Source organism: Hesperophylax consimilis, chromosome 9 (assembly GCF_061612785.1).
Source record: "Hesperophylax consimilis isolate HC1 chromosome 9, BYU_Hcon_1.0, whole genome shotgun sequence".
NCBI classification, from domain to species: domain Eukaryota; kingdom Metazoa; phylum Arthropoda; class Insecta; order Trichoptera; family Limnephilidae; genus Hesperophylax; species Hesperophylax consimilis.
In genome coordinates, this window is record NC_142844.1 from 26,826,761 (window position 1) to 26,850,482 (window position 23,722).

Consider the following 23,722-nt stretch of genomic DNA (forward strand, 5'->3'; position numbering starts at 1 on the left):
TTTAGTGGTATGTACAGTAATACCGATACTAATCTAAATCTACACTTCACTGATACTGATCACTGATATGATGGTAGTTGCACAATGCAAAACTAACAGTGATTCTTTCACTTTAATCACTTGTAATGTTGGCGACATCCCTTCTCTTTATTTGATGGAAGTTGGGTGAGTACTGAACGTATTAGGAGGCAGTGGAGGAAGGTGAAAGAATATAAAATGCTCATTAAGGTACTTTTATAAAAGGTCTATTTATTCATCCTGCACAACGGTAGTCTTCTCAGACACATAGAGTCCGTCGAGGAACTTTCTGATGTCCTTGTCCTTGACGGAGGTGGACTGCTGGATGAGGGCTGCGGACCGGGATACGTCCTCCAGGGAGTTTCCCTCGAGGATGAGCTCGTCCTTCTGCTTGGGGGAGTTCACCACTGTCACGCCGTCGGCCATCCTCACCCTCCGGATGTACTGCTCGCCCAAGAAGTTCCTGATCTCGATGACCTGGTTGTTCTCGATGGTGACACAGTTGATGGGGAAATGGGCATACACGGCACGCATCTTGTACAGGAAGCCCTTTGTCACACCTAAAGACAAACACACACATATTGTTAAACACTATTCATCGGTGTTCACATTGGGCTTTCAACATTCTACGAGGTTCCTTTGTACTTTAGATAATGTCAACAATTTGCAAAGTTAGGGGATAGGACCGAGACCACTAAATGAGAATTATTATTAACACAGAGTCTGAAACTATCCTCGCAAATTATTAAAAGTGTACCAAGGTTGTAGAAAAGTAGCAGAGTGGTCTAAATATAATCAGAGAAATATTCATTCGAGGGGAGCATATTTTTGGATAAACGTGGTTCATTACCAAAACATTTGAGTTAGTAGTTAAAACCAAATCTCGACTGTTCAAAATTATAATTTCCAACAGTGCATAAAATAATATGCAAAATAAACATCTATAACAGTCCTCATTACTATTCTAACTAAGAAGGTGACGTTGCCAACGTGCCAGTGACGTTGTACCCGGGAATAATCCCCAATCTAAAGTCAGTCTTCCCCAAAGTCAGGAATTTATTTAGTTTTATTAGGAAACTTATTCTAAATTACTGCAAATTTTATTTTGCAGTTGATTAAAGTCTATTATATTAAAGAGTTGATAACGACAGTAAAATTAGTTTTTCGGTTATCTCCAAATATGCAACGAGCTTTCAAAGTGAACATGGGTAAAACATATACACATATCTACGTATCTTGTGACATGCAAATTTCAACATTTTGACAAATGACTTTACAATACATCTAGAACCATTATGGTCTTACAAAATTAAAAGAAAATGTGTCAGTTAACAAACACTCATGTTTCCAGCAAATTCTAAATTTAAATGCTATTCATGAATGAAAAAGATGGACATTCACAAGAACATGTGAGTATGGGCAAAATAGATATAAGAGTCGCAGCGAATACAAGGTACATTCTTTATCCATTCGCCTATACTTATGCCAAATGCGAAATGCTGTACGAGATGACCTACTGCCAGTAGGTTGTAGTTCTTAAACTACATGATGTTACGTTCGTTATCTCCCTTTCTCTAATGGTGCCTAAAATCTTGTCATTCTTAGGCTTTTACTAGTATTTGCCGTATAATCCATCAGAGATACCACACAGTTTAATACTAAATTGAAAGTACTACAATAACCGTGTCTTTTGCTTGTCACTTTTGAGATCTCTACAACATGTCTATAAATTTCATTGGTTTTGATGACTTATCTTCAGTACTATTATTAATTTATCTATCACTAGTTTAGTTACAACCAAACTTTTATTTATTTTATTGTAAAGTCACTATTAAATAACTTAAGGTACAATATTGTAACACAAAACTTTAGAAAATTCTGTGTCACTTACTATAACCAAAAAAAAATATTTGTGACATTCGCAGTAAGTAATGATATATAATTAAAGGCATGCGGTCTAACTAATTACATTTTTATATGCCCATTCAACGTTGGTGTGATAAAGCCGGCCATGAGCCTTTTAATCAAACAAACACCTTGTAACTAAGTCAAGTCCATCACTGTTCTTAAGTCACCCGCAGAGTAATATTCACACCGCTTCTATAAGTAAGGATAATGATTACCTATTTTGTTATTTGAATATGACTACATAATTAAATTACGGAAATGCATTTTACCAAATTTGAGAAAAATTATGACTACAGAGACTTGGAATTGTTTCCAATGTCTCATTCCCTCCATAGACTAGCCTCCTACACAACTGAAAGAAGATCTATTTTAATTGAGGATTGCGTAGAACTCCTTGGGGAGACACCCTACTTTGTACGAATATACTTCTTATTTTTATTTATCCTATTATTGGTTGCATCCTATCAATTGCACAATCCAAGCATGAAATACCTGCGAAGTGTTATTTTGAAGATCTTATTTGTGCTTGAAAAGGGCTACACTTTAATTTCGAAAGTAAACAAATACACTGACAATACAAAACACAGGATTTTACTCTGCTCAAGGGACTCTTCGGGCCAAGCACTGCTGTTAATAATGTGAGGAGATAGAAGAGGGCTTTGGAATCATAAGGTTTGACAAAAGGCTGCGCTCCTGAAGATTTTAAAGAGTTGGGAGTATCAGATTGAATCACTGATTATAAAATACCTACTGCCACGCAGGAAATAATGTATCGTTTTTGTGATAGAACTGAAACAAGTTATTGTGTACCAATTCTCAAATGCTTATTCTGCCGCACTAAATCTGGAAAACACTGAATGATACATTATACACCGCATCAATATTAGAAGTTTAACTTATTGTTTGGTTGTAAACGTATTGTAGCAATTGTTAAGGGAAACTCAAGAGTTTACAGTTGACAAGATCTGAGTGAATACTGTATGAAGTTTATTCAGTATATTGATATCTCATGTTCACCTGCAAACTGCGGTGTGATGTGATATGAAAGCAGTCGAATGAATAAAGAGCATTTAATTACTGAATATAACCAACCTTTAATCATATTTTCAATGTGTGAGCAAACAGTTCTGACAGCAGCCAACTCTCCCTTGGAGCCGAACCATTTCTCAACTCGCAACACTCGGGGGTGGACCATGCGAATATCTAGGGCCAAGTGCTTGAAGGACCTCTTGAGGACTCCTCTGGGGCCTTTCACAGTCACCAAGCGGGACTTAACATGGACTGTTAACCCTTGCGGGATTTTGACAACCTGGTTTGAAACAATTTGCTTCATTTTGGGTTCTGGAATAAAAATGAAAATATATGAAATGTAAATCACTTAAACTTAGCACATTACACCAAATGTGACAATATTGACAGCATTGCATTCACATAACCAAAAAAAAACAACACTGGGTCACTCGACGATATAAAAGCTATATAAGTTATGTGGACCAAAATATTTGGCTAAAACATACTTCGGTAATCTGATATATAAATAAGTTAACACTTGATCAATTACAACTGTTAATTTTGGCAGATGACCGGCGATTTAAAAAATATTTTAGCCAAACCAAAACTCACCTTACGGTGTCCCGACCGGAAAAGGCTACAAAAGTGTTGCCAACGTGATATCAACTGTCAAACCAAGAAAATGAGAACGTACAAAAAAATGAACAAGTGCCTACCTTCACGTCCAAATGAGTATTTTGCAAGTCTTACACGAGAGGTATACTCTTATATGTATGTACTCTTATATGTTATATGTATATAATCTTATATGTGGGATTATTCAAATGTCAACATATATTACAATTCCCAAAGGGTATGTATGGCGAGCGATATTGTGAAATAGGCCAAGCCAACATATATTATGAGAGAGACCTGCGACTAAACCAACCAACAGGATAAATAAATTCGCGTTTTATTATTTTCAGTTGAGGGACACTGTAGTGTAACATAATAAAAGTATATTAGTAAAAAAATTACATAAATCAATACTATGCCAAAAATTAAAAAATATGTAAAATTTCAGTCGTACGGCGACATTCTGAAATTAAACAGCAAAACACATCTCTCATCTTTCAATTTATTCTGTTAAGCATGTTTAGATAAGTTTATTTGTAAACAATCAATAAGTTGAGATTTACTTCTCTTAATTACTTTTGCAATTTTATTTCTCAATTTATATTTTAGCATTTGACACTCTTACCACCACATTAATCAAACATTTAAATAATGCCTATAAATCCACAACAATATCTTTTAAACCGTATCACACAGCTGCTAAGTCATGCAAATGAGCGCCAACCATACTGGCGCCATCTGCTTCGAGTTTTCTAGATTACCTACCATTCGTTGATTGTCCGTGTTGGATGCCCATGAAATATCCAATTTCCATCAATATTGAGAGTTTTTTTTGTATTTTCAACATTTCTAGAGCATCTATTTTTAATAACTTATTGAGTTAAACTAAAATTATAATATTGAAGACAGTATTAGCGATTCTTAAACGAAAATCTGAAATAGAAAAAGATACGGTTGCATCTAGGACTTGAACGGACTCTCGCCTGGCCGGGCGCTGCTCTCCGCGCTTGTCTTCAATAATTAAATTATAGAGCGGTCGCCCAAATTAGGTTTCAATTTCGCCAACATTCAAAAAAGATACTTAGATATTATATCAAAACAAAATCGACACATAAAAAAATCTACGTTAAACTAGAATAATTAATCTACTTGATGACCATAAAAAATTCCATGTAAAACAAGAATGAATCTACTCGACATAAATAAACCACTCTCTACTCGATGATATGAACCTAAAAAGCCTTTTAAGGTTGTTTAGTTCATGTCGATGACATCAGAATCAGAATCCGCCGATGCAGTGATGCCGACTAAGCAGTGCATTTGTATGTAGTTGGTGTTTTATTATTTTATGTAACGATTTATTAAGTCTACGTAATTATAATAAAACCTGTGTATTCATAATCGGCGTTTGTTGATCTATCTATATGAATATATAATATTTTGTTAGACCATACTGTGTTTCACCGGAGTTCCTTACTTTCATGAAAAAAGTTACAATATATTTTCTTAAACTTAAACAAGTTTTTAATAATAATTTTTAATTTTTTTTTTAAATTTAATTAAAATCAAATTTAATAATATAATTATTAATTTCTGCAAGGCCATTCAACAAAATCGACACATAAAAAAATCTACGTTAAACTAGAATAATTAATCTACTTGATGACCATAAAAAATTCCATGTAAAACAAGAATGAATCTACTCGACATAAATAAACCACTCTCTACTCGATGATATGAACCTAAAAAGCCTTTTAAGGTTGTTTAGTTCATGTCGATGACATCAGAATCAGAATCCGCCGATGCAGTGATGCCGACTAAGCAGTGCATTTGTATGTAGTTGGTGTTTTATTATTTTATGTAACGATTTATTAAGTCTACGTAATTATAATAAAACCTGTGTATTCATAATCGGCGTTTGTTGATCTATCTATATGAATATATAATATTTTGTTAGACCATACTGTGTTTCACCGGAGTTCCTTACTTTCATGAAAAAAAGTTACAATATATTTTCTTAAACTTAAACAAGTTTTTAATAATAATTTTTAATTTTTTTTTTTAAATTTAATTAAAATCAAATTTAATAATATAATTATTAATTTCTGCAAGGCCATTTTCAAACTGCGGTTTAGCCACGTTTAGACGACTTATTAATATGATTTTATTTTACCCCTCTCCCAATTTAAAATGTTTTATTACCGGTTAAACCAATTTACTGATAAAAATAATTGTAACAATAGATTTCATATTCTGTTGGGATATTTTGAAGGGGTATTTTGTGGGGGTATTTAAAAAAATTAAATGGAGTTCAACGAATTAAACACAAAAACAATAAATAATAATTTTTAACATTGAAATACAAGATTTTTAACAATAAAAAAAATTGAGTTTAGTGAAAATAATTGATTTCTGAATATTCTGGAGGGAGTTTGATCGTTACGGAGTCACATCGTGAAAAGTCACCATCTGGAAGATAATTATTTTTTCAAACTTTCTGCCGGTTCCGTTGTATCTGTTGTAGGCATTGAACAGTTATTAGTCATTGGTTGTAGGTATATTGCAATACAAATCTCTCCTTGCCGGTTTTTTAAACCATAGATAAACCGTGAGTTATTTATGGATAAACCACTGTTCTAACCACTTTTCTGTAGGACATAGGGCAATAGGGCACTTAAGTTGGTGCAACTTATTTATTATGCTGCCATTGCATTCTTGATTGCAACGGTGCGTCGCCATTTTCATGTGATTGTGATAATATTTATTATTGTTCCTATCCTTGTCGGATTGTCCTCATTTTTAATATTCCCGCTGACGCTCACTGACGACGACAAAGTCCTTCTGCAGACCGAGCCAACGCTGGTTGCCGCCATTGTTTTTAAATCGGTGTACTGTTTTGTTTTTTTTTGCTAGGTAAGTGATTTTCATATTATTGCATTGATACTTTTAAATTATGAACCGGATATTCGGAATAGATTTTCCTTTAGGTTATCTTTATATAGACATTAACCTCGGGGGGTTGAACCACTTTTGTTTTGAAGCCAGCTAATTTTGTTATCATAATTTGTGTTAACCGATGTGTTAATTTTTCATTATATCATTCGTAGCATGTAATAAAAACTGACTATTATTACACGTGCTTTCACATCTCAAGATGGCCTCCAAACAAAGCACCTCTCGCTGTCGAAGCTTGTTATCTAGCTTTCGAAAACAGTGTCAGTCAAACCTAGTTTTATCGTCCGATTTGTGATTGTGAAGTGCACAGTTCTTCTCGAGTGGGTATTAGTATTGTCAAGTTTCTTGTATCATAACAATCAGAATGTCGGCGTTCGTTTGATGTCAAATTTATTTGGTAATTTGAATCCGCCGCGAACTTACGTTATTAGGTAATATTGTCAATATAGCTTTTTTTTTTCAATAATATTTGAAAGGACCTTGCGTGCAGTTTTATTCTCTTTAGGTACAAATCAATAACTGCGCCCAACGTATACCTGACTCCGTTGCACTTCAGGGACTAGGGAATTTTGCGTTTTACGAAGGAAGGTAATTGTTGTAATAAGTAAAATGTTGACATCTCTTGACAGGTGTGTCGGCGTTACCCTTAGCTTTCCTCTGGGAATCTTATTTTTTAAAGTAGGTATGTGTCAAGAACGCCAGTGTATTTTGATTTATGCAAGACTACTTTTCCAACTAATTAACTAAATCCTTTATGAAAAATTTATACGCCTGTAGCAAATTCTATTGTATTTATTTATAGGAAAGCCTCATATGACTTAATTTATTTTGAAAAACGCTTATTTTGATGGAAAACATGATAAAACTCAATAATATTTTCATTTTTCTTCATACGTTTCTGTATGTTTGGAGATATCATATTTATTAAATCGAATGTTCATACGTTTCTGTATTAATATTTGGAGATATCATATTAATTAAATTGAATGGCCAAATCGAAAACCAAACTCCATCTCCACCACTCAAATGGTATCAACTAAAGATTGTGATTTTAGAACAAAAGTCATGCTTTCAAAATGATATTTATTAATCTAAACAAAGTGCTGGAAAAAACCTTGTTATGTATTAATAATAATATGATATTTGTGTAAACATCCTATTCATTACACTGAATGAAATAATCACAGTTCATCATTTGTTTTCTATGTCTTGTTGACTTATTTAATGTTATGTATGTTACAGTGCTATGGCATTCCTTTGTTCAAATATTCTTAGAATTCTAATCCATAAGCTCACGTTTACACAAAATTACGGAACTAGCATCCTGTATTAAACCTTGTTGCTAACTGTGATGTTCTATTACTGTGGTGTTTCTTATATTGTTTACTACACTTTTAATGATGCTCAAGGCTCGTTATAGATTGAAACTCTCAAGGTTCGTTTACAGATTTATTACGAATAATGCTTATTACAACCGAGCTGTATAATAGAGGTTTGGTAACGTCTGCTCGCTAGTGGGGTGATTTCTCGTCTGGCCCTGCTCCCGCCAGCGCCCGTAGCTCAAGCTACCGTAAGCTACCTAAGTGCTCGGCCTACCCGAGCAGTTCCGAACCGCTTGTACAGTGTTGTCAGACACTACACCTTCCCCCTTTTAACCGCTTCTGTGCCAAGAGCGAGTTTACTCGCATTCTTGGCCGTGCCCAGCAGGCCAGCCATAGAAAAATAGCGAGTTTACTCGCTCTTCTTTGAACCTCTATATCATACATATGTCCCGTTTTTTTTTTAAATATATTTATTTAAATGAAGGGAAGCAAAAACGTCGAATATTGAATAAATTTGGTAAGTCATTTAAATATCCTTTCAAGGTGTAATGTTTTTAATTTATAAAAATAAGATTTAAAAATGATTTATTTTGATTAAAAATTCACGGCCTGCTGTGCCATCTACACTTCTACCTACTGGCATTAAAAAGGTTAAACAAGCGTTACCAGCACAATGACATATATAACTATGTTCACTATCCAAACAAAATATGTTAATTTTTATTTCCTACTCTGGTATTAAATATCTTATTTACACATTTACAATTTTAGATTCTATTACATTAACATGTTTACAATTACGATTTCTTAAATATTCCATTATTACACATTATTTATAATTCAAATTTATCCACATTATTCACACTATTCACATAAGACCATTTGTATCTTTCTTGGGAAGGATTCATCTCGGTCGAAGTCTTCTCGACCATGGTTCCGAATGTACTTCCTCTGTACTGGGTACTGGTTCCGAATGTACTTCCTCTGTTCTGGGTACTGGTTCCGAATGTACCCCCGAAGTACTGGGTATCCGTTCTGAATGTACCCCCAAAGTACTAGGTATCACTCCGGCACCATCCAGCATCGCTTCCTCTCCCTCTGTCAACCTGGAATCAGGAGAAAAAACCGTTAACTCACTCCACATGTTGGACAATTCCTTCTCAGTCCTCGTGCCGTCAGATGCGGAATCTGGCAAATCTAAGATATCTTTGCTCCAGCTGACAGACAAGCTCCTCATCTGATCAACATGTCGCTTCCATACTAAATGTGAATCACAAGTTTCAATCAAATACAATTTTTTTTCCAATTCTACGTGTAATAATTCCCTTTACCCATGTAAATTTATTATTCTGTCTGAAGTCTTTCACCAGACATTTCTGTCCCACACTGAAATTTCTGGTTTTCACACCACCATAATTTTTAGTTTGTCTACGCTGACTAGCTAGAATGTTTTCATTTACCCACTCCAGCTGTTTAGATCCCCCTTGCTTTTTCTTTGTCGGAATCAAGCTGTCAAATGTAGACCTTAGTTTCCTACCAAACAGTAATACTGCTGGTTCGACTCCAGTCGTACAATGTGGAGTATTCCTATAATCGGACAGAAAATGTAACAATTTATCCCTATAATCCCCCTGAAATTTATTTCCTACCATAAGTTTTTTTTTAGGAACCCCTTGGTAGTTTTTACTGAGTTCTCAGCGAGACCATTACTCTTGGGGTGCATCACAGGTGATGTCATGAATTTAATATTGTTTTCCTGTAGGAAATGTTTAAAACTTTCACTCGTAAATGTTGTTCCGTTATCTGAAACTATTAGTTCAGGGTTACTAAAATTAGCAAATAACTTTCTCAATTCAAATATTGTATTAGCTGAATCTGCCCTTTGAACCTCTATACAGTCGACCCATTTCGAAAATAAATCTCAGACCAAAAACATTTTCCCTGCCAATGGCCCACAATAATCTAGGTGTAACCTACTCCAGACCTTCCCTGAATTAGGCCACACATATAAATGACTTTTATCCCTAATTGCATATGGTACTGGCCTTGCATTACAGAAAAAAGGATTTGCATCTTCTTTCACTTATTAAAACGTCCTAGTTTCCGGGCGAAAACATCTGGGAATTTCCCCTTAATTTTATCTAAACCCTCCTTTCCTGATGAAACCGAATTAATGAAACTTTGTCCTGGAATAATGTTTAAGTTGTAAGCTTCCATGAAATCTCTACCAACTATCAGTTCTAATCCATTCGATACGACAATAAACGTTACAAATTTAACAATATTATTGTACTGGACCTCGAATTTTAAATTACCCACAACACGCAAATTATTTCCGTCGTACCCCGAAATGTTCCGCGACTTGGGAGACAATTGTACATTCACAAAATGTTTTCAAAACAAAGCTTCTGGAAAAACACAAACTGACGAACCTGAATCAATCATAGCTTTGAAAAATTTACCATTCAATTTCAATTGTGCCTTGATTGCCTTAACACATGAAACATTATCAACATTATTATTATTACAATTCCAAAGTGATTTTACTGATCCGTTCTTGAAATTTCTTTGTAAATGCCCTAATTTGCCACAATTAAAGCACTTTGCTTCTTTAAATCTACAATCACGCGTGTCATGACTTAATTTTCAGCAGATGCTGCATTTTCTCGTCGGTGAAAACGTCCTATACCGTTTATCTGGCCCTCGCGGATTCTTATTATATGCCCGATCCTCAGACGATCGCGCCTGGGGAGAAGGTTTCGAGTTCCTCCCCACTGAATTTACTTCCGATTTCACTTCCCTAGGATCGGACCTTTCGCTGCCATTGCAAGCTCAACCAGTTGATTAAAACTTTGCTTAGGCCCCTCAATGAACAATTTTACGCGTACCGGACCCGGGAGTAGACCGATTGCGAAAATATCTATCAAATTCTCCTCTAACCTTGTACCGAATTGGCAATAAGTACTCAAACCTCTGAGCCTAGCTGCGAATTCCCTTATAGATTCGTTCTGTTCCTGTCTGGCTTGAAAATAACGATTCGCGCTCTTTAAAAAGTGATCTGCATTTAATACAATGTTTCTTGAGAAATTCAATTCATTTCTCATAACTAACATCTGTTATTTTAGTCGGAAAACATAAATTAGTCAGAAGGGTTAAAGTCTCCGCTTCGAGCAAGTTAATCAGATATGCCCTTTTTTTAATCTCCGTGATATCATCATGTAACACGAGGAACTGATCTAACTTAAGACGGAATAAATCCAAAGTCAAATAAAGTCGGGCGTGACTTAGTCCCATCCGCTCTCTCTGTGGTGTTTCTTATATTGTTTACTACACTTTTAATGATGCTCAAGGCTCGTTGTAGATTGAAACTCTTAAGATTCGTTTACAGATTTATTACGAATAATGCTTATTACAACCGAGCTGTTCAATAGAGGTTTGGTAACGTCTGCTCGCTAGTGGGGTGATTTCTCGTCTGGCCCTGCTTCCACCAGCGCCCGTAGCTCAAGCTACCGGTTCGGAAGTGCTCGCCCTACCCGAGCAGTTCCGAACCGCCTTTACAGTGTTGTCAGACACTACACTAACGCAAGGCTATTTTACTTCAAAAAAATAATATTTCTCGAAATATCTTAACTAACTAACAAATGTAAAATATATTAGAAGCGGAAGTTATCTTTAGGTTATCTTGTGAGTTAGATTTTAGAAAGACTGAAATCCAAAGAGATTCGTTGTGTTCTTAATAAAACTTAATAGTAAACTTATGACAACAGATGCCAATGCAAATGGGCCTTACCAGTAAAAATACATTACATAATTAGAAGTGTAGTGGTAAGCCACTACTTCATTCGAACGGAATTCTAGAAGTCTCGATTTTTCCAAACAAGCTTCTTGGATGTTCTTTTATTTATTTGTTTGGAAAATTCTACATAGCAACCAAATTGTTCCAGAAGCTTCTTCACCTTTTAAAAGCGACAGCATGAAGAAGTCAGTCAGTCATCAATCCGCCATCAGTTAACAAGGTGCTCAACGAGTGATAATCTGCGCACCTCACTTGCGTGAAGGACATTCTTCCCGGCTCTGCTCATGGACTCCATCGGGACATCATCATAGCGCTTTGGCCCAGATCGCCGTCCCTGGCCAACGCTACATGGATTACAGCGCCCTGGTTCCAGCGTCTCTGACCAGCGCTTCATCCACTCACCATGACCACCACGAGGACACGCAGCATCCTCACTGGTCTACTCAGTTCCCGTTCAACCGCCTACAAGGTCCACCGCACCTTCGGCCTTCCCGTCAGCACTGGAGTACTGATTGCCAAGATCGCCAGTGCCTGACAGTCAACGAGTCCGGTCAACGAGACCCGCGCTTGACCTGCCATCACCGCCTGCATCTGGAGAATACTACATCTGTCCTACGTCCACTCTCATCACGGCAAACTGACTCATCAAATAAACACTCTGACCTTCACAACATCTTTCATTTCGTGTCTCCTCACCAGATCCCCAAAGAAGAATTTTAAAAAAAACTGCTAAATATCTTCAACATAATTCTTGAAGATTGTCCTCAAAATATATAATTAGGTATTTAGCAGATAATATTGTTACCATTTGTATGTATTGTTAATGGATGTAGTCTGTAATACACAATTATTTTATTTATTTGCAGCTAGAGATGGGTGATAGTGCCGGGAGAGCTCGAGGAAGGGGTAGGGGCCAAGCCCGTGGAGGAGGTGGACCTGGGGGCCCTGGACCTGCCGGGCCAGGAGCCCCGGGGGGAGGTGGAGGACGAGGTTCACGCGCCCCGGCGGGACCCAGTCCCTCCGCCCCGGCCGGTCCCCCGCCGGCATGGGGGCCCAGGGCGGCAGCAGCTGCGCCTCCACAAGGAGCTTGGGCCCCCCCACCTCAGCAGGCGCAGGCGCCGCAGCAGCAACCGGCGGCCCGTCCTTCGGCCCCAGCACCCGCTGGAAGGGCTAGAGGATCAGATCTGGTCCGGCCAATAGCAGATTTGGCCATATCTGGAGGTTCTGGAGGAGGAGGAGGAGGAGGAGGAGGTTAGTTAATTAGCAATCATTTTTGCAGGAAAATGTGTATTCTAAGATATTTGAATACGGATCTATGATTCATGAAGCTGAAGATCAAGGTTAGGAAGTACCAAAAGTTCTTCACTGAATGTTTTGAAATTTTAATAATGTTTCATTGGAATACATGTGTTTTTATATACCTATATTATATAGATGTCACCTGTGAAAGGTAAAAAGGTAAACAAATTTTTTTAAACACTTACCTAGTGCTTGGCCGAAGCAGTAGTGAAAAAACCATGTTTTTTCACATTTGTTGTTGTAAAACTCATTTTCATACTGAGACAGACTATTGCGTGGCGGGGTACAGCTAGTAATACTGGGACAGACTGAGCTGCAGCAACGCGTGACGGGGTACAGCTAGTAATACTGGGACAGACTGAGCTGCAGCAACGCGTGACGGGTTACAGCTAGTAATACTGAGACAGACTGAGTCACAGAAATGCGGGAACATTCCACTATAAAGTTGACACTAATTCAAATGTATTATCACTCGGAAATGGAGAGAACTAAATTTACCCACGCCTCAAACCAAAATATAGTTTTAAAATTTATACAGAGATATCTGAATTAGTGCGTAAAAGTGAAAAACGACAATGCATGCGACCCGCAGTAGCTGGTACTTAAACGGGCAACGACAATGCATGCGACCCGCAGTAGCTGGTACTTAAACGGGCAACGACAATGCATGCGATCCGCAGTAGCTGGTACTTAAACGGGCAACGACAATGCATGCGATCCGCAGTAGCTGGTACTTAAACGGGCAACGACAATGCATGCGATCCGCAGTAGCTGGTACTTAAACGGGCAACGACAATGCATGTGACCCGCAGTAGCTGGTACTTAAACGGGCAACGACAATGCATGCGACCCGCAGTAGCTGGTACTTAAACGGGCAACGACAATGCATGTGACCCGCAGTAGCTGGTACTTAAACGGGCAACGACAATGCATGCGACCCGCAGTAGCTGGTACTTAAACGGGCAACGACAATGCATGCGACCCGCAGTAGCTGGTACTTAAACGGGCAACGACAGTGCATGCGACCCGCAGTAGCTGGTACTTAAACGGGCAACGACAGTGCATGCGACCCGCAGTAGCTGGTACTTAAACGGGCAATGACAGTGCATGCGACCCGCAGTAGCTGGTACTTAAACGGGCAACGACAGTGCATGCGACCCGCAGTAGCTGGTACTTAAACGGGCAACGACAATGCATGCGACCCGCAGTAGCTGGTACTTAAACGGGCAACGACAATGCATGCGATCCGCAGCTTACGGGTTAAAAATATATATTTAAAAAAACAACCTATTGAACCTTCCACTCCAGGGACTGGAGCCAACCGTGTACCAACTGGAGTCAAATGAGTAAACATTTATTTCATGTTTTAACTGCTGCATGTGTATGCATGATTGCCACCAATAATTGATAGAATGCATTGTCATAGACAACAAGTCATATCTGTTGAGTTTCAGCTCCATTGGATGTCAGGAAGTGGGTTAATATCCACTTCCAAGATTTGCATTCATTCATTCACGGAAACAAAATCGAAATTCAAATAGATGTATTTAAAAATGACAGTGGAATATAGTAGTGGTCGGATAATCTTATGACGGATTACCGTGTAACATTTAAAATGAATTAAGCCATTTTCCTTGCCCTAATCACCGACTGGGAAATGATGTTCATTCTGTGGATAACAAGTATTAGAAGATAATAATGGTGTTTTTGTTACAGATGAAGCGCGTGGAGGAGGGCCAGCAAGAGGTAACATGAGGGGCGGAGGACGTGTCATGCCGGAGAACCCCTTCATCCGCACCAAACCTGCTGCCGTCAACTCCAAGAAGGGTACACTAAATATTTGTTTTTCTTTTGTGTGGTGGGTAGGTCAGATAAAACTTCTTGGTCTCGGGAGCCATTCAAGGTCCTCCGGAGTAGCCAGAGGAATAAAAGAGCAGTTAATTTAATTTAGTGACACGAGACATTCTTTGCAATAGTTCCTTCCCTTTACCAATAGCCAATTCTGAATATTTTTTATATAAAGATGTTCAGTTTCCGATTTTCTGATATCTATATTAAGTGAATTGAATATCTTGGGAACAATATAGGAAAATTGTCGCTGGGCAAATGCTATTTTTGTTGGAGGAATTACACATTTTATGTGTGACGAGTAACGCGTATGAATATTTTGTTGTGTTTTTTTGATGATATTTTTTTCCATATGTATATAAGAATAGTCTTAATGTATAATTGATGAATATCTAAGATTATACATTTTTTTAAAAGTAGCTCTGATGGGGTGTATGAAATGGCATTTCTCAGCCAATTTCTACTCGAGTTTCCATCTATCTTCTGGAGTGAGCCAGAGGTGGTTACTTGGTATGTGCATTGCACTGCTTGTCTCGAGTCTTCACGTAACTTACAACGACATCTGTGCCCGAGTCATCGATCGTCGGGTCATTATTGGAGCTATCTTCTGGCAATCCAGTATGAGACTCCTGTGAAGCACAACTTAGTTGTGCAGAAAACTTTGTTTTACCATACTACGGGGACAGCATCGGGTGGTATCGAGACAGCTCGGTCTGCCAAACGGTTACATTAGCAAAACAAATTACGCTGTTTGCTAATCACACGTTAATGCAGATATACTACTCATCCCGTGCGCATGCGCGACGTGTATTTTATACTACTTTGATCCTGTGTAATCCAATGTATCTTGGATGGATTCGTTTAGGAAAACTAATTTACAATCTTAGAGCTATAACATTCACACATTGGCACACGTGTGCAGTGAAATTAAACTGTTTTGCGAGATTTTCTGCAATGATTGCGTTTCCTTTACTCTCGAGATGATATTACGAACACTGACGGGGCAGTGTTATTTATTAAGTTATTTCCAAATGTATCTTAGCGTAGTGAATGAATGGAGAAGTCTGTAAACATGTCTGCGGTACCCCCATTAATTAATGTGCTATAACCATATTGCATACTAGGAAAATTTTAAAAGTGAAATGCACTGCTGGCGATAGTCACATGCCGTGTCTGGTGAGAGCTATCCGGAGGCCCTCTACACTTCTATCCAAGAGGGTTTTTCAGGGTAAAGTGCGCCAACTTCGGAAGGTGATTCTCCGTCGTTAGTTTGTATGAAATAATCTGTCTTTTATTCATATTTTATTTGTTTTAACGTTGTTGCAGGAACCTCTGGTATCCCAGTTAAGATTCTCGCCAACTACTTTAAGATTAACACCACTCCATCGTGGTGCCTTTACATGTACCGGGTGGACATAACACCTGCTGAAGACCGCACACGTGTTCGCCAATCCCTCATGAGGGTCCACCGCGAGAAGATTGGAGGGTGAGTTGTCAAACTAACTTGCTATTGCACTGTTTCTTTGCAGGGGTAGGCGGAGAGGACAGACCGCCAAACTCTGTCTCGGCACACACTCTTTGTTTTACTCACATTCCTATATCGTCTTGTACACATTATTTTTTCTTATTCTAACTCTTGTCATGACCCTATTAATTTGATCATGCCATGTCTTCCTCAGGCATCCCTGACTTCCTCTACCTTTAACTCCCGCGTCATCCTTATACCCCTTTAAAAGTTTCAGAACAAACAATCGTATTTGGGTACAAGTCTTGGGTATTTATTAATATTTATTTTTTGCACAAGGTTGTTTTACATGGGAATAAACATTTGTAAAGGGTGTTCGGGGGTAAAGTGCGCTAACTTGGGGGCCTATTTCTACATGATGGTACAAGTAAAAAATGTAAATAACTTTTTTTCAAACTTTCAAGGTTTTAATGTAGTTTTTAGGTTAAGTTGAAATGTTTGAATGGGGAAATAATCAGAGTCACCTCCCAGTGTTAGCGCATTCTACCCCCGAACACCCTTTACAATGTATTTACGACACTTGTCACTATGTCATAGTCAAATATTATGTGGCACTCCCTTTTGAAAGTCGTAAATCGGTATCATTATTATTTATTTAAAGATAAAAATGGTTGACACATTGTAACGTATTATGTACCTTTGTTTTAAGAAAAAAAACAACTTCCTTTTAAAACATTTAACATAATAGGATATGCTATTAAAAAAAAAAAAGATTTTATCTTATAATTATTTACTTTTTAAATATTTGAAGGTCATTGAAGTAAAGTAGTGCAACTACTGTAATCCGTTGTTATATATATATATTTTTTTTTTTCTTCTTCCTCTTTTTAGGTTTGTCAACAGTGATTCATATCAAAGCTCTCGAAATACAATAACATTAATTAAACTTGGTTGATACTATCACTAATTACAGACAAACACAACATTGATGAACACAACACTGTAAGTAAAGAATAATGTACATGTATGCACCTACATGTATACACACATACATACACTTACATATACATTTCATAACAGAAATACATTTCTTAATACATTTCTTGAAATCAAGTTCTCTAATTCGCCAGTATTCGTATGTCAAAATCAGTTACCTAGACTCGAGCCCCTAGCCAAGTTCACCTTACGAAATATTAGGAATTATGTTATTTTTCAGGGTGGCCACACACCTGGAAAACCGGGAATTATCAGGGAATTTTACCGAACCGGGAATTATCAGGGAAATGTCAGGGAATTTTAAAATATTTTTAAAATATCAGGGAATTCCAAAAATAAAACGAAATTTGTTATTTACGATTTGTGAAGTCCCAAAGTTGTGTTTTATTACTTTTACTTGCGGCATGTGTAACAAAAGATATGCCGACAAAGACAAACTAGATAAGTAGGTATTTTTTATTATTATTTTCGTAAATAGCCCTTGCAACACAATCATGTCGTTAACCACCCGCCTTGGTTTTTACCCTATACTATGTAGGTGCGAAATCTGTAAAGAAAAAGCTAGCAAAGTTTCAACAAAGGGTCAAAAGGGTCGGACACCCAGTACGGTCGTAATAAAATTTAAAGATCATCATTATCAACATTTTTACAAAGTGTCAATACAGTAGAACCTCGTTAATTCGAAATCCACGGGACATCAAAAATCAAATTTCGAATTAACGAATTCCCACTTAATTCGAATTTTTATGAAAAAAAAAAAAACGCCGAAAATCGTTTTTCTCGGCCGCCCCTTCATATCCGGGTGGTATTTTAGTTTTAAATTCGTATTAATACCAATTATTTCTTTATTTTCGCGTCCGATTTCCGTCGCGGCGGCCCTTTAAAATTCAGATATTCGAAATAAATTCGTAAAAATACGATATATTTACGCGTAAATCGAGATTTCGCGGCTGATTTCCGTCGCAGCGGGCCATTGAAATTCAAATATTCGAAATAAATTCGTAAATATACGATTTACGCGTAAATTGAAATTTCGCGGCCGAGTTTCGTCGCGGCCGACCCTTTAAATACAGATATTTGGTGTAAACTCGTAAAACTCCGACATATATCCGCGTAAAATGTATTTTCTCGGCCCTTCAAACTCGGATATTCGAAATAAATTTGAAAAAATACAACATTCCAGTGTAAATCGATTCAGATTTACAAAATAATAATACTAATTAGGACGATGTATAACCACGTAAAAATACATTTTTCGGCGTTTTACCGCCACGGCTGACTTTTAGATTCAGATTTTCGCAAAAAACAATTTTTTTCGAATTTCACGAACAAATTTTCGTGCGCGGACAAAAATAAATTACGAATTAACGAATTTCGAATTAAAAAAAAATTTGTATGAAAAAAATTTTCTGCGGAAATTTTTTTGGCGAAAATTTCGAATTACGCGTTTTTTCGAATTATCGGGGTTCTACTGTACTTTTGTTTATTTGTCTATTTTTGTCTGGTCTTTTCATTTGTACACAAATTGTCTTCAGGTGAAATATCATAAATTTGTAATAAGTGTATTTTGTTTTGAATAGATCATTGTGGTCCAAGGAAATAATAAATGCTTTAGATGACGGAATTCCCTTTATTTATGTATCTGTTCTAATTATCTGGCGTAGATGAAAATCGTGTTTCAAAAATAAAATTTTGAACGATATGTCCTTATGCCAAATAAAACATATCAGGGAAAAATATAGAAACTGCCCTGGAAAACCTGGAATTATCAGGGAATTTTGAAATCCGTTTTTTGTGGCCACCCTGTTCTTACACCCTCAGTTAGTCTACCACCGTCTAGCTTGCTTGAGTTGACCATCTTGCCATTCACCAGGATTCATTATGTTACTCTTATACCCTCAGTTAGTCGTTTTTATTACGTTTTTTAAATTATTTTTGTACAATTTTGTACATTACAAAATATGAACAGTAACATTTATAATACATTATTCACAGTGAATTTAAATAAACTCATTTCGGGAAGGACAACATTATACAATTTAAAGAAAATTATTATTTCATAAGAATACGAATTTAACAGGGAGTTCAATGAAAAGTGTACATATATTTTAAAACAGATTGTGTCACTAGTTAATAAAGCTGCTTAGAAAATAGGTGAAAAAACTTTTTTTTTTGTTTGTTTGTTTGTTTGTTACTGGAAGTTTTAGTGCATTAAAATTATCTATACATAATAATAAATGAAATAATAACAATAATTAAATTTTATTATAAATGTAAATTGTTAATTCCATTTCAATACAATTTATGTCAAACAGCACGGAGCAAAAAAGGCATCCCTCCGTCGCCAGTTTGTAAGCTCTACCAATGAACCTATGGATGCCCCGCAAGTATTTGCCGAAAGGATCCTTTTTTCTTGTGCACAAATACCTATACCGTCCCGATTGGCAGCAAGCACTTCCAAATCTGTGCAAGCCAAGCCAAACAAACGCATGATCCACACGTTTGAACTTGTGAATGCTTGCCGAGGCTTGGCAAGCGTGTAGCATCACCATGAGCTTTATTACAGTAAAAACGTCTTGAAGTCATCAATAAAAACGCACCTTTTCAGGCAATCATATCCATAAAATAATATATCAGGCGACATTACACTTATCGATCAATTCATTGCATATTTTATTGTTGGTTGACGAGCAGCAGCCGGTAAATGCAATTAGTGCATAAAGTAAGTCATCAATCGTAATAAGATAGGTCCTATGTGTTCATAATTATTGTTAAGATCCCTTGAGGTGATTTTGCACTAAAATGGCAATATACAAACTATTCATTATTTTGATCATATTCCATATAAATCGGAGCTTTAGTATGGACAGACCCAGAGAATGGTGGGATTGATTGATGTGACAATTTAGTAACATTTGAAAATAGTAAGATAATTCAAAGGATATTGAAACACAATAGAGATACCTACAACTTCTTTAGAAATGTGTAAAACAATAGAGGACGAGTTGTTTTCAAAAATGATTCGACGTTAGAACACATGGGGTATGATTTAAACCTATTACACATTATAGACTAACTTGTAAAATATAACTATCATAACCATATTTAGCTCCGTAACAAGTGTTCTTGTATTTGAGATATCAATGAGCCATTATGTATTACCACTCAGTTGAACAAAATTATTAGAAGTGTTGCGAAATGGGCTGAATGAAGGGATTGGAAATGGTTATAGGTAAATAAACAAAATGCTCAATATAATCATTAAATGTATGATAAATATGACATTCTATTAGCTCTGTGACAAACGCTTCTTTTTCTTAATTACAATTCTTGCACAAAAAATAAAGGAATAGGTAAAAAACATACTACATAACACTAAAAATATTAGATACTAAATGCACAATTAAAGGAATAGGTAAGAAACATATGAACACACTAGAAATGTTAGGTACTAAATGCACAAATAAAGGAATAGGTGAGAAACACACAAACACACTAGAAATGTTAGGAACTAAATGCACACATAAAGGCATAGGTAAGAAACATACGAACACACTAGAAATGTTAGGTACTAAATGCACAAATAAAGGCATAGGTAAGAAACATACGAACACACTAGAAATGTTAGGTACTAAATGCACAATTAAAGGCATAGGTAAGAAACACAAAAACACACTAGAAATATTAGGTACTAAATGCACAAATAAAGGCATAGGTAAGATACGTACGAACACACTAGAAATGTTAGGTACTAAATGCACAAATAAAGGAATAGGTAAGAAACAATCAATTCTCTCAAAGATTAAAGTAATAGGATATGGATAGACAAATACAACAGATCAACAGGAAAGATTATTGTATCATTTAAACAAACAACAGCCTTGTCATCATCGCTGTTGCAATACCAACGTTCAAAATTCTGTTAACTTTGTCAACTCTGTAAAAAAAAACATATAATAACTTATCGGTTAGAATTTACCTATACCGTTCTTTTATGAAAAATTAAATTACTTATAATACGATTAAATACTAATATTCCCTGACATGAGCTCAAACGATCCAAGCACCCCTTTCCTTATATTTTTTATAACCCTATCGTAGGCAATGCATTCTTTTCGGAAGTCTTGATTTGAACATCATTGTACTGCATATATGCCTCGGCGATCTCAGTTTGATTTCAATTTATTAATTGACTTCGCAATCAAAACAGCATTCAGTTATTTCAATTTTTACTATGATATTTCTGTATTTCACATAACAACGAACTATATGGCATGTATTATAATATATTATCCAAACATTTAATTGAAATAAACAATGTTATTGTAACCACCCTGTATGGTGCTTTAGTGCATGTGGAGGTAAGTTGAATTAATTTTGCTGAGAAAATAATGAAATGTTCATTATAATTACTCTAATATTAACATAACTTTGTAATTAACAAGTGGAGATGTTTACTTTGATGGCGCTAATGAACTAATGTTTGGAATGGAAGCAATCAATGATCCTCTGCTGTTTTGTCTGTTAGAGTAATTCTTGAAACTCTTTTAGAAACGATTTTATTTTCATCACTATTGAAAGAGTTGCCAAATGTTTGGGTACAGATTGCTCTACATCAACATCAAATGCGGATTGCAGACTGTTAATTTGTTTCCATTATGATGATTTAGTTATTTTCTTTTAGGTACATATTTGACGGAACCGTCTTATACACATCCAACAGGTTGAATCCTGACCCTATGGAACTCTATTCTTCTCGGCAAGAAGACAGTGAAACCATGAAGCTGGTACTCAAAGTAAGCAAATACCAATAAATGTTTCATTTTTAAATTACAGACTTGCAACTTTTTCAGCGGCGTGTTTGCAAATGAACATAAGTGCCATGAAAGATCCAAACACTTAGTTTGATGCAAATCTTATTGCTAGACTGCCCTTTTTGAATGCGTGGCAAAAACATGATGTGGTTACCGCCGCCCCAGTAAATTCTTTGTTTTTGTTATATATTACACACTTTACAAATATAAGTAAAAAAAAGTCCCGATAAACTGCTTTTTAGCAGTTTGTCTTTTAACGGGTTCTTTACATTATAAATCTGGATGATGATAATAATTCATCTTTGCCGTAGGCCACCCCACGTGGTTTGCTACGTTTGGTGACTTAGCAGAGGTGCCTGGGTTTATCGGGGTACTGGTGGCGGAGGCGTCTGTTCACCAACTGCGCGGCAGGCAGGATTGGGAGAGACTGGTTGAGGGAGACCTTTTGAATCTATATTGTAGGGTGCCTACAAAAAACTCTATTGATTTATAGTACTCTTAATATCTTTTAAATGCAACGTTGCTTTAAATTCCTTGAGCTTTTTGCATTGTTATGTATATTACTCACGCTCAGCATTGACATGTTTTATTTTTAGCTTGTGGGAGATGTAACACCTGGAGACCACCACTACATCCAAGTTTTTAATATATTGATGAGGCGTTGCTACGATAACCTGGAGCTGGAACTGATTGGCAGGGATTTCTATGATCCCAAGGCAAAGGTAATGTAAACATGCATAATATAATATTCAGCCATTGTAATGTAGTGCGGTGAAGACATTGCCACAAGGAGCATTTAGTCGGTGTAATGTAATGTAGTGCCATTAAGACATTGCCACAAGCAATACAGTAGAACCTCGTTAATTCGAAATCCAGCGGACATCACAAATCAAATTTCGAATTAACAAATTCCCACATAATTCGAAATTTTATGAAGAAAAAAAAAAGACCGCGAAAGTCGAGTTCCTCGGCCGCTCCTTCAAATTCGGGTGGTATCTTTGGAGTAAATTCGTATTAATACGAATTTTTCCCGTTTAAATCGAATTTTTGCAGCAAATTTTCGCCGCGATCGGCCCTTCAAGTTCAGATGTTCTAAGCAAATTCATAGAAATACCACACATTTCCGCGTAAATCAAATTTTCGCGCCCGATTAACGTCGCGGCCTGTTCTTTAAACTTGGATATTCGAAAAATACGATATATTTAAGCGAAAACCGAAATTCCGTGGCCGATTTCGGTCACAGCCGACCATTTAAATTCAGATAATTTAATTAAATTTCGTAAAAATACATCATATTTCCGTGTGAATCGTAATTTTGAGGCCGATTTCCGTCGTGCCGGATCTTTTAACTCTGATATTCGAAGTAAATTTAGTAAAAATACGATATATTTCCGCGAAAATTAAAATTTCGGAGCCGATTTCCGTCGCGCCGGATCTTAGAAAATCAAATATTTGAAATAAACCCGTATAAATGCGATATATTTACGCGTAAATCGAATTTTCTCGGCAGTGTTTCATCGTGACCGGCCTTTTAAATTCAGATATTTTAAGTAAATTTCGTAAAAATACGTCATATTTCCGCATGAATCGAAATTTTTGTGTCTGATTTCCGTAGCGCCGGATCTTTTAACTCGGATATTCGAAGTAAATTTAGTAAAAATACGATATATTTCCG

General features: G+C 36.5%; 2 protein-coding genes across 5 annotated transcripts in view; one reads left to right on the forward strand and one right to left on the reverse strand.

Annotated features, from left to right (window-relative positions):
• Positions 1–229: 229 nt before the first annotated feature.
• RpL9 (ribosomal protein L9) lies at positions 230–3,660 on the reverse strand. The gene is made up of 3 exons (XM_089635840.1): positions 3,550–3,660; positions 3,019–3,267; positions 230–578 (listed from the first exon to the last, which is right to left on the reverse strand). Exons 2-3 carry the CDS (start codon positions 3,257–3,259, stop codon positions 250–252), a joined length of 570 nt encoding a protein of 189 aa, XP_089491966.1. The 5' UTR covers positions 3,260–3,267; positions 3,550–3,660; the 3' UTR covers positions 230–249.
• Positions 3,661–6,246: 2,586 nt separating this feature from the next.
• Positions 6,247–23,722, forward strand: part of aub (piwi like RNA-mediated gene silencing protein aubergine) — a 29,675-nt gene continuing 12,199 nt past the window's right edge. The window contains exons 1-6 of one of the 4 annotated variants that reach the window (XM_089635843.1): positions 6,247–6,465; positions 12,492–12,876; positions 14,641–14,751; positions 16,099–16,258; positions 21,918–22,029; positions 22,644–22,769. In XM_089635843.1, coding sequence (XP_089491969.1) covers positions 12,498–12,876; positions 14,641–14,751; positions 16,099–16,258; positions 21,918–22,029; positions 22,644–22,769 — 888 coding nt within the window. In that variant the 5' untranslated portion in view covers positions 6,247–6,465; positions 12,492–12,497. Of the gene's footprint in view, positions 6,466–6,695; positions 6,832–12,491; positions 12,878–14,638; positions 14,752–16,098; positions 16,259–21,917; positions 22,030–22,643; positions 22,770–23,722 lie in introns of those variants that run through there. The other 3 variants (XM_089635844.1, XM_089635841.1, XM_089635842.1) reach the window with 3 other exon arrangements.